This window comes from Phycodurus eques, chromosome 22 (genome assembly GCF_024500275.1).
Source record: "Phycodurus eques isolate BA_2022a chromosome 22, UOR_Pequ_1.1, whole genome shotgun sequence".
NCBI classification, from domain to species: Eukaryota; Metazoa; Chordata; class Actinopteri; order Syngnathiformes; family Syngnathidae; genus Phycodurus; species Phycodurus eques.
Window position 1 is genome coordinate 10443853 of NC_084546.1, and position 17029 is coordinate 10460881.

The 17029-nt window shown below is 40.4% G+C and overlaps 2 protein-coding genes across 3 annotated transcripts; one reads left to right on the forward strand and one right to left on the reverse strand.

Annotated features, from left to right (window-relative positions):
* On the forward strand, positions 1 to 12583 carry slc26a5 (solute carrier family 26 member 5). Of its 2 annotated transcripts, none has more exons than XM_061667377.1 (18): positions 1 to 233; positions 732 to 978; positions 2315 to 2454; positions 2708 to 2818; positions 3543 to 3718; positions 3806 to 3970; positions 4051 to 4286; positions 5478 to 5625; positions 6539 to 6652; positions 6734 to 6811; positions 8064 to 8159; positions 9206 to 9312; positions 9411 to 9480; positions 9581 to 9673; positions 10384 to 10482; positions 10888 to 11088; positions 11257 to 11311; positions 12207 to 12583. In XM_061667377.1, exons 2-18 carry the CDS (start codon positions 803 to 805, stop codon positions 12359 to 12361), a joined length of 2220 nt encoding a protein of 739 aa, XP_061523361.1. In that variant the 5' UTR covers positions 1 to 233; positions 732 to 802; the 3' UTR covers positions 12362 to 12583. The 2 variants fall into 2 exon arrangements, with proteins under 2 accessions (XP_061523361.1, XP_061523362.1); XM_061667378.1 differs by having other exon boundaries at positions 759 to 978.
* Positions 12584 to 12670: 87 nt separating this feature from the next.
* Positions 12671 to 16773, reverse strand: psmc2 (proteasome 26S subunit, ATPase 2). The gene is made up of 12 exons (XM_061667380.1): positions 16625 to 16773; positions 16367 to 16404; positions 16180 to 16261; positions 15964 to 16063; positions 14847 to 14978; positions 14690 to 14762; positions 14489 to 14584; positions 14142 to 14306; positions 13938 to 14025; positions 13216 to 13418; positions 13029 to 13125; positions 12671 to 12932 (listed from the first exon to the last, which is right to left on the reverse strand). Exons 1-12 carry the CDS (start codon positions 16692 to 16694, stop codon positions 12775 to 12777), a joined length of 1302 nt encoding a protein of 433 aa, XP_061523364.1. The 5' UTR covers positions 16695 to 16773; the 3' UTR covers positions 12671 to 12774.
* Positions 16774 to 17029: the final 256 nt, after the last annotated feature.

The window sequence follows — 17029 nt, forward strand, 5'->3', positions numbered from 1 at the left end:
GAGAACGCATCGTAACACTCGTCTCACAAACCGGAAGTGAACGCTAAATTCTCAACCTAGTGGCTCATCACTTCCAATGAGGCGATCTCTTGTCATTTTGCAAGCGGTCGAATCCTTAATCATCGCCGTCCTCGAATCATGGTACTTCTGTTAAACTTTAACTCAAAATAAGGTCACACTTATAAAGTTCACGTTTAGCCCGCAGCATCCTAACGGGAGCTGGAGGAGAGGAGGTAAGAGTCTCCGAGCCCTTCTTTTATTATTATCACTATTTTATTTTATTTTTTTAATATATTTTTTTACTATCACCCTTGTGTTATTTTACATTACGAAAGTAAAAAGAAAAGTGTTCAGGTCAGACAGGTTGTTTAATTGATTTCTTAACCCCTCGCTGTCTTGCTAAAAACACGTTTTAATGCCATGTTAGCTAGCTAACGAAGTGGCAGGAATACTAGAAGCTAGTGGCTGTCAACTGACTTTTACTCTTATTAAGTCCACAGCACCCACGTTTTAATATTGTATATAATTATATTTAATAAGTGGTTCCATTTTAGTAAGAGACTGAGAGGGAAATCTATGTATTTATCTTTACATACATCACCCCCATGTGCAAATGATTGTTCTATGTTCAACTAAAGTCTCTTTTATAAGCAGAAACATGAAAAAATAATAATAATTACACAACCAAGCAAAGCAAATTGAGATGTATTCGTTTGTTCCTTCACTGTCAGAGTTGAAGTATTGTTTGTACGGATCAGTCAAAGGAATGAAGACAGACTGGAAATAAACCCAAAAACTGCTGATGGAGCCAGAAGAAGAAGAAGAAGAAGCGGCGGCAGTCCAGGTGAATGATGCAGACAGGCTGCTGATGTACAAGATTGAGCGGCCCGTCTACGACGAGGCCCACCTCAGGTCACGGCTCCTCCACTGCAAAGAGAAAACCACCACCGCCCGGCAGAAGCTTGCACTGTATTTCCGGTAAGTCGAGAAAGGAAATTGCTTGAGTTGTGATAAGTGGAGCCGTTATATGTAGTGGAAGTCCAATTTTGACCACCATTTGTTCTTGGATGCTGGCCATCTGTTCAATTTGTTCTCATTTCAAACAATTTCCCCCATCTGAATCACTTATGCTTTAAATAATCTGTTCAAGAGTGAAACCATCCCTATTACAATATGTTTTATAGGTGACATTTATGTAATTCACTCGCCTGACCTCCGTGCAGGTAGTGTGGGTTAAATTCCTCTTCTCAGGGGTGGTGTAATGTGAGTGTCTAAGGCATTCTGTCTGTATTCGTGCCCTTTAATTGACTGGCGACCAGTCCGGGGTGTACTCCGCTTTTTGCCTGAACTCATCTGGGACAGGATCTGAACAGAATGAATGTATCAACAGGATATTGTTTAAGTTACTGCAGAAGAAGGCATTGGTCACAGAAAAATGGAATATCTCAACGCTATTGTTTATTATTATGACAATTTGGAATTTGGGTACAGATTTTAGGAAAAATCACAGAAGTTGAAGAGCATGATTTGCTTTCGCCGGCCATATAAAATGATGTGGCTGGCCGCATCTGGCCCCCGGGCCTTGATTTTGACACCTATGCTCTAAAAAGTGGATACCATAGATGATTGTTTTGGAATTCACCACATATTTGTTCTTTACACAAATAATAAACTAATAACAAAACGTGATCAAATGTAAATACTAAATACATACGGCAATAAGAAATGTTTCTTGGATTATGTGTACATCAACTGAAAAACTACAAGACCATACCATGTTGACCTAATGACAAATGTGCACAATTGAAACAGTATCTCTTTATATGGCAACCCTGATGAGTGAATGTTGCATAAAGAAATGTCCAAAGTTTTAAGATGAAAGTGTTCAAAAGTCGATGTTCTTTTTTCAAAAGTGTAACTATGAGTTTAACCTTTTCAAAATCTCAGACAGACTAATAGATCGTACCGCACTTTGAGATCATGTTTGGAAAAGTATGTCATGTTTGACACTACTTTAGAAGCAGAAAGTGATATGAAAAAAAAAAAGAAAATCTGCGCTTTTGCGGCTATTTTTGAACAGTAACTAAAATTGTAATCATGGAAACTTCCAGATGCAACAGCAATTTAATTGCACATTTTGTCCCATGAATGCAATAGATTACAATTACATAAGTTGTGTCGTAAAATTATGTGATCTTGTTACATGTAATTAGTTATTTCCCAACACTTATGATCATAGGTAAGCAAAACAATATATTTTTTTCTTGTATTCTGCAATCAATAACGAAATAAATCCTCTTCTCTCTTTACTTAGGTGTTCTTCTCAGCGGGCAAAGGCAGCAGTTCTCGGCTTCCTGCCTATTCTCGTATGGCTGCCAAACTACCCGGTCAGGGAATACCTGTTTCACGATGTGGTCTCAGGACTTAGCACAGGAGTTGTGCAGCTCCCTCAAGGTGAGCAGCCTCCAGTCTCAGCAGCAGTTTTCCTGTCCAGCAAACATGAGAATCATCTGGAATAACAATGAATGATGTGTTGCCAACTCCTGAGGTGCTGTTTGTTGCGCCCTGCTTGCTTTGTGTTTGCTATCTCTGTCACTTGCGACGACAGTTTTGCTAACGAATTCAACAGTTTATTTCTCTCTCTCTCTCTCTCTCTCTCTCTCCCCCCCCCCCCTCCCTCTCTCTCCCTCTCTCCCCCGTACCAAAGGTCTTGCCTATGCAATGCTGGCTGCTGTGCCTCCAGTTTATGGTCTGTACTCATCGTTCTACCCTGTTCTGCTCTACACTTTCTTTGGCACATCCAGGCACATATCCATAGGTGAGGGGGGAAAAAAACAATACTGTATTATAAATGTACTGTTGCCGGTATGGAAATTAGCAATAAATTGCAATTGCACAGAGTATAAAAATCTGGAGTGGCATGTTTTTTTTGTTTTTGTTTTTTTTAATCGGGATGCTAAACCAAACACGTTCAACTTTTAAACAAAGAACTGAAGCTTTTATTTACTTAACTTTAAATATAGCCTGAGAATAAGGTGCTCGGGGAAAATAATCTCTTCACTTTTGGCAGAGGTGGTGGGAATACCCGAGATGCTTTTTTAGGTTGAAGGGTAAGAGGAGCTTTTAGTTTTAAATGTGCACATGCAGGCAGACTCTCAAGTGTATTCATTTAATGTGGCAGTGGAGATGATAATGTTTGTGTGCTCAGGTTTGGTGTCGTGCATTGCGTTGTCCTGTGGTCAAAGACGACAGTGGCTTCGCGTGTAGAACAAACAAACCCAACATAAATGTAGCAATTCTGAAACAGGAAACACTAAGCAGTCATTGACTGCACCCCTACACATGTATCATTTGAAATGGTTTGTAAAATGTTCTTGCTAACCACATTTGTATGAATATGTGCAGTAGTACATGATGAATCATATTGTGTAGTTTACCATAATCATTTGCCAAGACAACACTGCAATGTTGGAAAATGAATGCATATGTATTCAATAAGTGAATAAATTGAAGTGAAATTTGTCCATGTGTGCGATTTGCAGGCACCTTTGCAGTAATAAGCCTGATGATTGGAAGTGTTGTGGTCAGGGAGGTTCCCGACTCTCACAGGCCAGCTGTCAATGGGACAAACGATTCCGCCATCTTCAGTGTGGCGGATCGTGACGCCAGGAGGGTTCAGGTGGCTGTGGTGCTCACAACCCTGGTGGGAATCATTCAGGTCAGTGTGTCCATGACTCCATTGCTGCTTTGGCTTTGTCATTTGAAGAAAGCCTCGAAGAAATGCCGTTGTCCTTTTCTCTTTTAGATTCTTTTAGGTATTCTCAGGTTTGGCTTTGTGGCAATTTACCTCACAGAGCCCCTGGTGCGAGGCTTCACGACAGCGGCCGCCGTGCACGTAGTGGTGTCTCAGTTAAAATACTTGCTGGGAGTGAAAACAAAGCGTTTCAGTGGACCCCTCTCTGTTATATTTGTAAGTTTATATATGTGTATACATTCAGGACTTGAGAATTGTTTTTGATCAACCTTATCGATTGCCCTCTCTCATTCCAGAGCATTAAGGCGGTACTTGGTGACATTACCAGCACTAACGTCGCCACGCTCATCCTGGGCCTCGTGTGTCTCGTCTTTCTGTATGTGATCAAAGACCTCAACGAGCGCTTCAAAAAAAAGCTACCCATCCCTATTCCTGGGGAGATTATTGTGGTAATCGTGTCAACCGGCGTCTCTTATGGGATGACATTGGCAGGTCGATATAAGGTTGATGTGGTTGGGAAGATACCGACTGGGTAAGAGTCCACACATCTTGTGTCTGTGCTTATATCTCTGGGTGTTTATGGTATCTATTTAGTTATGTGATATCCATCGCTTCCACGCCGCTCGCAACTTCACTTTGAACGCCCTGTTTACACGGACGCCCAGCGGTCGGAGTTCCTTACTCAAGCCTCCCGGAATGATGGCAAGCTTCCTCACTTGGTGACTTGGAATGGTGACTTGAGACGATTCTCCCGGCTGTTCATTGCTCATTAATCCATTGCTCGAGTTGCTCTTCCAACTCGGGCCACCTCGCCTTATTTCCGCATTTTGTTTTTCTTTTTTTCCGCGGAAACTCAGCTTTGTCTTCTTGACTTGGCGAAGCTCGTTTTCCTGCTTCCTCAACTTGTGAACCGTGGATTCGTTGCTCTTGAATTCTCTCGCGGCTGCTCGATTCCCATGTTCCTCCGTGGAACTGACAGCTTGCAGCTTAAGCTGTGCTTCGTAAGCGTGTCTCTTTGTAGGTGCCATTTTCGGGGGTCTTTAGCCAAACCGATGTTGTTTTGCTCAATGCACACCCTGGCGCTATATACCTACTGGGGGGGTGGCTTTAGCGTTCTCCTTCACGCACCCTTCCCGTGTCCTCAGCCACGTCCGCTTTTCCTCTGTGTAAGCAGTGTGTCGGCAGGAAATGCTTTTTAAAAAAAAAAAAAAAAAAAAAAAAAAAAAAAAAAAAAGGTCAAGCGGCGCGCTCATCACACAACAAGATTTATAGATTTTGGAACTCGGTGCACACATAAGGCGCCCCGTCCAATTTGGAGAAAATGTAAGACTTTTAAGTGCGCCTTATGGTCGTGAAAATACGGTACGTTTTATCTGAGCCTATGACGTTAAACCCATTTTTTGTCAATGTCTTTATGTCCCCAAAGTGTTCTGTAAATTGACTGTTTGTTGTACTAGAGCGGCTCCAACTACCGGAGACAAATTCCTTGTGTGTTTTGGACATACTTGGCAAATAAAGATGATTCTGATTCTGATTCTGATAAACGTACTGTATAGATTTTCTTAACGGGGTTGTTTTTTTTGCAATGTTATTACATGATGTAACTCAATTGCCCAATGTGATTTCTGACCAACTTCAAAATCAAATCACAATGGAGAATATCCTAGAGCTGAAATGTATCGTACGTGAAAAATGCTACTAGCGTCCTCTTGTGTGTTGTCAGGCTTCTCCCACCGGTCGCCCCAGACTTCTCTCTGTTCCCCAATTTGGCCACCGACTCCTTCGCTATTGCGATTGTCGGCTTCTCCATGGGAATCTCGCTGGCCAAAATCTTTGCCCTGAAGCATAACTACACTGTGGACAGTAATCAGGTGCGGAAAACTAAGGATCTACTGACATTTAACATGAATCAGCTTGTTTACCATCAGGCTGTTTTTTATTTTATTTTTTTTATTTTATTTTTTTATAAAGTAGCAAGATAATTAAGTCTGATGACTGCCAGGAGTGCATATGTCAGGAAAGAATTCTCTCCAGATGTGGTTCACAAACAGGGCATAGTTTAAGTTCACATATGGCTCACCTGACTTTGCGCACTCCAGTATTCTGTAAATAGTTCCATAGCTGGCACCACACAAATTACCTTTTTCCTAATGAAAACTACCAGATGCCAAAACACTAAAGTAATTAAAATTTGTCGAGATGTGTGTGTTGGGTTTCCTCCTTGCGAGACTTTGGTAAGTCTTATCTCAAGCGTAACTCTCCAGTGCATCTTATTGGTACATACGAAAAGCGGGCAACAATGCTATGTCAACAATGTAATTCACAGGGTTGATTCAAGACTTGTCGGACCGGTCTCTGCATTGCTTGTTGGTCATCTAGATAATCCAAGTAGTCCCTGCATTCTCGTAAACATTGTAAATCAGAAGTTAAACCTGCCTCGTTGGATGACTGATTTAGGCTTTTATTTAGTGCAAAACGAGCTCATAACACATCTCAATCATCTCAGTTGTGAATACATGTACTCTACCACTAAATTATAGTAGCAAATTTAAGGATTCCTTTTTTCCCCCCATGACAATGCAAGAACACTTAATGTTTATAAACATCTGAATGGATCTCGGGTGTCAAGGTCAGTCCTTGACAAAATTCCCATGATTTTTCTTACCGTGAGTCAACAGTGCATACTGTGACCGTTTTCTCTTGTAAAGACTTCCTATCTAGCAACGGGTCATATTGCAATTAATAGTATAGATCCTCAAATACTAACCCTTGCTTTCTCTGCAGGAGTTGATGGCCCTTGGCCTGTGTAACTTCATCAGCTCTTTCTTCCAAACATTCACCATCACTTGCTCCATGTCAAGGAGCCTGGTGCAGGAGAGCACAGGGGGCAAAACACAGGTAATTTGTGAAATTGGTATTGTAAAACCGTAATGATGATGCGACATTATGATGACTGTCATTTCTGTTTGTTCGCTTCAGATTGCAGGCCTGCTAGGGTCTCTCTTGGTGCTACTGGTGATCGTCGCCATTGGTTTTGTCTTTGAGCCGCTCCCACAGGTGACAGTTTAAATTCAAAAAACAAAATCTCATGGCACACCCCCAAACAAAATACTGAAATAATGATGGTCTCGTCTCAATGTACTCACAAATTGATTTACCCAGTGTAAAATCTGGACCACAAATCTGATTTACCGTAATTTCTCATGGATAATGCGCACCCCCAAAGTTGACCTCAAAATTCTGGAAAAGCCTTCTACCAATGTGTAATGCATCTTACAATGGATGATTTTGCTTCTACCCATATGATCTAAACATGAAGTATTATCTGTATTTTGTTCGTTTTTTCCAAAGACCTATTCTGACGTTAAGAACTTTATTTGAACATGTAAAACTTTTCTTGCTCTTATTTTGAAATTGACAGCCCAACTTTTATTTAGTAAATGAGAAAACACACAGTTGTGCTCATATGTTTGATTACCCAGGTAGAATTTGTAAGATGGGTACAATTAAAGAAAACATGAAGGGCCAGGTGAAACGCATTTAATTTGATTTTAATGGGATTAAAATTAAACTCTCAAGCATTTCAGAAAAGCATTATCATTAAACAAAACATAGCTATAAAGAAATTGATGATGGTTGTTGTTCAGCCATCACTCTTATTTAAAAAATAAATAAATAAAAATATTACACATTCTTTCAGGGTATCTAAATTTTTGAGCACAACTGTACATATATGCAGTCACACGTACCCCTGTCATATTGGAATGAAAGTGTTGGCTACACCTTTTTCATAACCTCTAGGTGGTGGTGGCATATTAGAATGAAAGTGTACACTTTTCTCAGAACCTCTAGGTGGGGATGGCATCTTGGAATTAAAGTGTACAGCTTTTTCATAACCTCTAGATGGTGGCATACATTTGTAAAATGTGAACGTTTTTCCCGTTTTCCCCTCTACCTTATGTATAATGCGCACTATAGACTTGACAATTTTTGGTGGAAAAAAAAAAATTGCATTATACTCAAGAAATTACGTTACTCACAGGAAGCCATGACTTGTTTTGTTTATTGTATCTTCTTCCATCTCATGGAATAGCATTTAATTGTTCTGCCTTTCACTGGTATAGATACAGTAGATAGATGAGCAAAGTAATTGATAATCATTTTCAGACAAATTAAGTGAAATTGGTTAATTTCCCGCTGCACCCCTGTTGGTCTCGTACGGCATATCAGGGTGCCACAGCACCCTGGGTGGGAATCACTGCTACATCGCAAGTTATCAGCAGCAGCTTTTGTCTTTTCTGTGACCCAGACCGCATTGGCAGCCATCATCATGGTCAACCTCCTGGGGATGTTCAAACAGTTCCGAGACATCCCAGCTCTGTGGAGAACCAGCAAGATTGAACTGGTCAGTCAAAGAAAACAATGCATACACTATACAGTGCTTGTACAGTAAAATAAGGTGGTGCACTCTAACATTGTTTGGTATGAACTACTTTACCATTGTGGAAGACCTCAATTGAACATTGTTGCTAACTGTAGATTCAAATTTAATGGTGTCTGATTACCTTCCACCCCTTAATGTTCTCCTTTCCTTATGCTTTGTTGATCCGCTTTTTTCCTGGTATTCCGTCTTCCTCCCACATTCCACCGACGTGCATGTAACGTAATGCAGCAACGTGGTTTATTGAAGACTTTTTTTTTTTTTTTTTTTGGTGTTGCCCAATTGTCCATAGGTTGAATGTAAATGCGAATGCACCCAAAGTCAGCTGCGATAGCCTAACCTTGACCCTAATGAGAACAAGCGGTATAGAAAATAGATGGATACATGAAGAATGCAAAAGTCCACCTTTTTCCACATCAGTCATGTAGACAGTGTAAAAGACTTAATAGGAGGACTGATACATTTAACAGCAATATGCAAAAATACAAAACCACAAAACTTTGTAGAGAGGTGGTGCATAGATCAAGGAAGAATCTATTATATCTCGCTGAGGATCTGGATAAAGGTGCAGACACTGTAGACACTTTTTTGGGGTCATTATGCCATCGATGGAACCATCCACCCCTCCGAATCATAATAGACCTTCCATCTGTTGGTCATCCTCCATTAACTTGGAAGTAGCCTGCTAACTAACAGAGAGATGGACAAACAAATCGAGGGCTCCACTTTTGTTTTCAGGTTTTGTAAACTTTTGTTCGGCGTTGATGAAAATCCGAAGTGATACCAACCCTGAAATGGAAAAACAACCAAGCTGAAGGAACTGATAATATATCGCAGCTCATGGCTCCTCTTAGAATGCAGAATTCTATTGTATTTCTTTTCCCCCAAGCCTATCAGCTAAAGCTTGAGTTGCTGGATTCTGAACTTGTATTCTTGCAAGGTAGTCCTGGCTCATTATGAATAATGTGCATACTGAAAAGTAGATGAACAGAATTTTTTTCCTTGATCAGGCCATCTGGCTGGTGACCTTTGTGGCATCTGTGCTATTGGGCTTGGATTATGGCCTTCTTTCGGCCATTGCATTTGCTTTACTGACAGTCATCTATAGAACACAGAGGTCCGTATATTCAGTTTGACAATCATATAATTATTTATTGTGTTCACAATTTCATGTGATTCAGGTTCAAGGTGCAATCTGTGTGTTTTGTCCCGCAGCCCGAAAAATGCTGTCCTCGGGCAGGTTCCCAGCACGGGACTGTACTATGATGTGGACGAATATGAAGAGGTTAGTCGAGAAAATTGAGTTGCGCTGAGAAGAGAGTCCACTGGCCAAGTTCCCACCAACACCCTTAACATTGACGACCTGTGATTTGTCTTGTACCAAGGCGGTGGAATGCGAGAGGATTAAGATTTTCCACTCCAACTCGTCAATCTACTTTGCCAACAGTGACCTTTATGTGAGCGCTCTCAAAGAGAAGGTAATCCTCGTTAACTTGGGACTGGTACACGGGTGTGTGAACACAATTTAAACCACTCTGTTATTGGTATGTACGGTATAGAAAATAAACCACCTTTTCAAGAGCCACAATACTTAAACCGTGGTGGAACGTATAACCGCAGTTGTGTTTGAATTTGAGTAAAATGTGTCCCAAGGAAACAGTGAAATTTAAATAATGCATTCCACAGTCAAAGTTTTGCCACTTTAATGTTTTTGCCACATCCAACATTTTTAACTGCATACGAATGTCATCATACTAGTGGGCCAGAATGTCCTTGAAGTCCGCGCGAATGTCGTTCTTCATAATCCTTCTTCCATATTGTCGTATTCGCTGAGAAATGGATCGTCAAAAGCGGGGTGTACTCGTATTGTTGAGAATTGACAGTTGCTGTACTTGGAACAGCATACGAGAACAGCCTTTGGTAATTGGTCACATTCTACTACACCAACTCAAAAGACTGTACATTATTATCCCATCACGTGTAGCAACAGCCTGTTCTGGTAAATTTTCATCACCAGCCTTTAGATGTTCATTGAGCTGGAAATCACGCCGGGGAGCTGGTTAATATGTGATCCCAACTCTCTGCTTGCCATATTTCAGGAGCTCTGAGCTGGAGCTGTTCTTATTTGGAAACTTACTTTTATGGGCTACATTTTGGAACTTATCTTTGGCATGCTTTTGTTTTACAGACCGGTGTAAACCCAGAATGCATACAAGCTGCCAGAAAAGCTCAGAAAAAACAAAAGGCCAACAGCGGTGTGACGCGTTTGCCAAAGACACACACTGAGGTAGGTTGACGACTTTGTGTGTTGCCTGACTAATATGCAACATGTCTGTACTGGTTAAATATGTATTGCGCTGTCGATTTGCTTTTGCAACAGCAATTGTGTCATGTACTGACAGGACTGAAAAACCTGCGGGTGAGGAGGAAAAAGTAGCTTTTCAGTACAACAAAAAATATCTTGTACTAGTATCAATTTAAGTGACTTACTAATACTTTTGAGTAATACTTACTTACACATTTCTAAAATGTAGTATACTGTATACTTTTCCCTCCCACTGTATAAAGTAAGGGAACCCCGCAAGTTTCATTATACAAATTTTGTTGATGTACTGTTTTTGTTTCTCCAAAAATATTTTGCTTAGTTAGTTCATGTTAAGTCTGAAAATATGCATTTTCTTTTTATGACAAGGAACGAGGTATGACGCACGAGGTTTTGTCCTTTAACAAAACAATGGGAGAGCAGACAAATGGCCGTCTAGGAGAAGGTCTTAGAGAGGCAGAGTCCGAGGAGGTTGCCTTCCTTCAGTCTTTCAGCTCCGTCCACTCCATCATCCTGGACTGGACCCACACTGGCTTTATTGACTCTGTGGGAGCCAAAGCCATCAAACAGGTTATTAATTTAGTCAGTTAAGTCAACTTGAGGGTACTATGTGCAACATGTGTGCGACAAAGTATATCTCAATGCTTGATGCTTCATTCTAAGTTCATTGCTGCAGCACTGATTTTGAAAAAAACGATGTATGCTAATGGCCCATACGCCAACTGTGCATGCCTGCAGGTCGTTCAGGAGTATGCAGCAGTAGATGTTCGAGTTGTCATAGCTGGATGCAACAGTAAGTAATCATGACAGATGTTGACGGTACAGTGGACCTTCCTAAAATTGATACAGGTGGGAGGCAAAACAAAAATGTCCTTTGAAATGTATGCCTCAAAAGTCAACGAAACTTTTGACGTTCAAACCAGCACCATGTGTGTCGCCTCATATTGAGCGTCATTGAATGGATTGTGTTCCAATGTATTTAAGGCCAATGTATTAAATGTAAGTCTCAAGGACATTGGGTTTGATTATTTATGTGAAGGAGGATCAATACTTTTACTCGGTTACAATGATCGACATCCCATTCGCTACTTTTATTTATCCATTCCTGCGTGTGCGTGTCTATTTTTAGACTCCATGTTTGACTTCCACATAGGGTGCCCATTGCTCCAATCAGATGACACTAGGCAGTCACATGACCACGCATGTAGCCTTTACGAGCCAATCAAAAAGACTCATTTCGGGGGGGGGGGGGGGGGGGGGGGGGGAACAGTCGTGCGAGTGTGTTTACTTCCCAGACTCTGAAAAACAGCAGCTTTGTCATGCAGCTCTTAAATTGTGACTGCCCAAACTATTCCAGCCCACTTCTAACTTAAGAAAAGCACCTTGCAGTAAGTTGCAGATGTTTCTATTGTTGTTTTGGCAGTGATATGGCATAATTAGCCTCATCCTTACTGTATTTCCACACTTAAAAGGGACAATTTCTGGTTTTTTTTTTTCTTTCTTTCAAGAAGTAGGTGTTTATAGTGAGACTCCCTAGTGGCACCAATGAAGCGGGTGGGGGAAAAGGAAGCTTGTGTCTTCCGGACACACCTAGTAATTAACAGGGTATACCATCTAATTGAACGTAACCCACTATTTGATGAGGTTATTTAACTCTGATCTGACACATTTCTGCTTGGGTCAACTAGGAAGTCTGCTGTCTGAGCTGGACCAGTTGCAGTTCTTCACTGGAGTTACAAGCCCAGAGATGGTGTTCCCCACCCTTCATGACGCCGTGTTGCACTGTCAACATTCCCCACCTAATATCACAAGCGGATACAACTGTGAAGATCATTCAAATTGAATATGGCGCTGTTGTTCTTTGCACTGTCATGAAGCACTCAAGGGCTTTTGTTGAAATGCCCAGGATTTGAACAAATCCATCCTTAAGACAAATGTCCTTATTGTTACACTGCAGTATTGCATTGTGCTGCATATATGTGTGTGTAATGTGTTAAAACAGCTGCAAACATGGTCAGAGATTTGTTTCGTAAATGCATCTCTAGTAAATGTCTATTTTCAAGAACATCTCAGTGTTTTCATATTTTGAGATGCATTCGGTACTGGCAGATGCTTACTATGGAAATATTTCTTTAAAAATTAATCTTAGGACTCGTGGAGTAAATTTTTATTTTTCACATCTGACAACAAAAAAGACATTATTTCTTGGCTACTTGCTAGAAGTAAAAAGCCAAACTGGAAAACACTCATACACGCTTAATTGTAGGTCATGTATCTTGGGGTGGCGCTGAACTTGGCGTAAGATTTGATGACTTTGTTAACGGCCTCCAAGAAGTCCTTCTCAGTGGCAATCTTCCTGCGAGCTCTGATTGCGAACATGCCGGCTTCTGTGCACACACTGCGAATCTCAGCACCTGGCAAGAACATCAAAACATTCGACGTCAGAAAGGCAAATTTGTCAACTGTTTCAACTACATTCAGGTATTTTATTTATTTTTTATTTTTGTAACCTGTGCTGTTGGGACAGAGGCGAGCGAGCAGCTCAAAGCGAATGTCTCTCTCCACGCTCATGGAACGAGCATGAATCTTGAAGATGTGTGTGCGACCCTGAAGCCCCCAAAAAGGAGGAGAGAAAATCATTTCATATGTGAGGAAATAGAATATTTAGGTTTTTGGTGAATTGTGAGAGTGACCCACCTCAAGATCAGGCAAGCTGAACTCAATCTTCCTATCCAAACGTCCGGGTCTCATCAAGGCTGGATCCAGGGTGTCAGGTCTGTTGGTGGCCATCAGCACTTTGATGTTGCCGCGCGGGTCGAAGCCGTCCAGCTGGTTGATGAGCTCCAGCATGGTCCTCTGCACCTCGTTGTCCCCGCCGGCGCCGTCGTCGAAACGTGCGCCTAAAACAGAAGAGGAAATAGCATTAGCAAGGAGTGTTCAGGTCACACTGAAAATAAAGGGAAAAGAGTCACAATATTACAAAAAAAATGTTTTTTAGTCAATGAAAATAAAAACTAGTTTTAAAAGGTGAATTTAAAACATTTGAAAACCCCGTATAATTCGTGTCTATACAATCATCAGGCAAAATTAAATCCTGCACATTTACATGAAAGTCTTGACAATAATAATAATCTGTTAGTGTCAAAAGACTTGACTATTTTATTATTTTCATATCTCCCAGTTATACTATGCTATACAATAGATAAAACCCATACCAACGTGTAACTTTAATATTTAAGAAATCACAACTTTATTCTCGTAGGATTCACTTTTCCCTGGAGAAAAATATCTGTGTTCTCGAAAGAATGCCTTATACTTAATTTTTTAAAGATTACTCCCCCCACCCCCCCACAACAATCTGACTTCTCATAGTTTAATCATTTGATGAATGAATGTATAACTTGAAGTGGACACCATACCTCCAATGGCATCAATTTCATCAAAAAAGATGAGACAAGCCTTCTTGGTCCTGGCCATCTCAAAGAGCTCACGCACCATCCGTGCTCCCTAGATGAACGGAAATTCATTTGTTAGGATTAATAATAAAAAAAAAAAAAAAAAATTAAATTAAAAAAAAACATCTTGGCAGTATATATGATTTGATTTAATCTTGGCGCTCTCACCTCGCCCACATACTTCTGCACCAGTTCAGAGCCGATGACTCGAATGAAGCAGGCATCCGTCCGGTTGGCCACGGCACGGGCACACAGGGTCTTTCCGGTGCCAGGTGGTCCGAACAGCAGCACGCCTTTCGGAGGCTCGATGCCCAGGTTGACGAACCGCTCAGGCTGGTGAAAGAAAACACACAATCGAATAACTCATCGGACTTGGAATTCGCTGATCGGATCATAATCGTATCAAGTTAGAATAATCCGCATATCGGGCAACATTTATTTGGATTTTAATTGGATTGTGGCATCAACAGCTTTTGGTCTTGGACTAATCCAGAGCGTTCAAGTGCGCTACTCACATGAAGCAGGGGGGTCTCAACTACTTCCCTCAGCTTTTCAATCTGTTCCTTACAGCCACCAACGTCACTGTAGGTAACATCGGGTTTCTCCTCCACCTACAATGAGAACAATGTTGTGTCACTTGGCAAGAAGCACTGTAAATTTGCCGTGAATTAACAACTAAGTAATCTGTATGTAGAAATCGTCCGCTGTGTTTGTACCTGCATCATGGTGACAGTTGGATCAATTTTAGGAGGCAGGGGGATATGGATCTGATACTTGTTTCTGTCGACACTAAAACGACAAAAAATGAAGTTGTCGGCGTCAGAATGTGAAGTCACTTAGCTAATAGGAATTTGTATTTTTATTCTTCCTCACCCAACTCTCATGCCCTCCTCGATGTCAGTCGGGGCCACCTGATCGCTCAGGTCCACCACAAACTTGGCAAACTGCTTGACATTGATGATGTATTTGGGGTCCTCTGAGTCAGCGTTAATTATCTTTGTGCATCTGTTTCAATCAAAAAGCTCAAAACACATTGCCAATGCAGGTTGCGCACATCTACTTTTAAGTTCAAACTATGTTTTACTCCAGGCTTTACCGATTTCTTTTCCAATCCGGGAGCGCTACATTCTCGTTTTTACTCTTCATGAATTTCTAAATGTTGAGGTGGCAACTGTTTACATTATTTGAAATCAAATCCGCTGCTATTGAAGCATGCAGATCGGTATTCTGCACTGCTAAAGCAGGGGGTCCACCAGTGAGATCACAGTTCAAAAGATGTTGGTTTGGAGGAACCCTTTAACATTTTTTTTTTAATGCACTGCCACAACTTGTATTTTAATGTATAGTTATTAACAAGGTAAGCAGATAACTGCAGCTTCTTCTAGAAATGCATAAAAATTTAGAATGATTTCTAGATCTTAACAAGTTGTATTATAAAAAGTTAGATACAGTACATAGATCCCCTTGGATCGCTATGAAGCACGTGTAAATGAGAAAAAGAAAAAAGATTTGTAATACTGTTGAAACTCATTTTTGTGAAGACATTTCAGATTGTTTATATGACTTAGGGTTTTGAAACAAGATAATCATAAATGTGACTATTTTCCATATGTATTTTTTATATTTTGCACCAAAACAATGGGGAAATTTTGGAATAGTTGTTATTTATAGCTTCTTAGGCCTTGAATATACTTGTTGGGCCCACTGGTGATCCAATGTGGCCCCTGTACTATAATGAGTTTGACACCCCTGCATACAAGCCATTTTAATATTTTAATTGACTGTCAGGTACCACATTTAAATTAATGTCCACGGACTCTGTTTTTTAGCCTTAAATCCAAATAAATTTGGCATCTTATATTTTTGCACTCTCAATTCCGCAAAGTATTTCCAATATTTGGGAAACCCCTACTGTGTGTCTTAAAAAAATAAATAAATAAATAAATAAATATTTAATAAATAAATCCGGTATATAAATATAACCAATTACCTTGCAACTTGTAGGGGTTGTTCACTTTGAAGGGTCTGTTTGTCAGCAGCCAAATCCCAAAGAGCTGGTGGTGCCAGCCCCGTGTCAGACTCTTTAATACCTGGCCCAGTCAGAGAGTTGATACGTTATATGCGGTTTGTGTACATTAAGGTTTACGGTTTCTATTTCGGAAAACAAACGAGTGGTCTTTTTTTTTAAGGAGTGTGTTTAATTCACCTGTAAGCTCGTTGATCTTTTTGAGCAGCTGTTGGATGTCATCCTCCACTTGTTTTATCTGTCTGGAGTAAGTGCTTTGACCCTAGTGATGCAAAAAACAACAACAACAAAAAAACATTTACGATGATGAAAACGCACAATATGTTTCATGATTATTACTTCTGATCATTCCTGGGAGGACACTCACATAAGTCTTCAGCAGAGCGATGTCGCCTTCATCCAAAGCTGGATGGAAGATGAACACAACGTCAATGAACTGGCATTATGACAAGTGGGCCTTTAAGTTTGTATTGAGTAGTAAAGACAAATGACATTTTGAAGAAAATGTCACGATTTTATTTTTCAGTACAAACCGACCTAGCTAACTTTAGCTAATGCAGCTAATGTCTGAAATTACTATTAAAACAAAGACGCTTGCTTGTTTAAAGCTTTTTTATAAATATACCTCTAATTGGTGAGTCATCCTTGTCCTCCTCTTTCGTCTTCCTCTGGTCATCTCCTAAATAATCCGGCATATTTAATTTGGATTTTATCGTTATAACTATCACTCCTCTAGTGGCTAAATAGTACGATTACACAGCAGCTTTGCGTTTCCGCCACCAGACCGGAAGTACATGTCGGAGGGTTATTTCCGACGCAATAATTGGACCCGATTATTATTATGTTTTAATCGTTTACGTAAAATAAGCACTTAAAATATTTTTAAATAAAAATTAACACATTAAATAAAAATTATAATTTTAATTAAAGTGACAACACGTATTTTTTTGTGAAAAGGCAACGTCCTTGAGGCGGTCCATATATTGAGGAGCGCGTACAGTAACACGGAATGCTTTACAGCGTGACACCC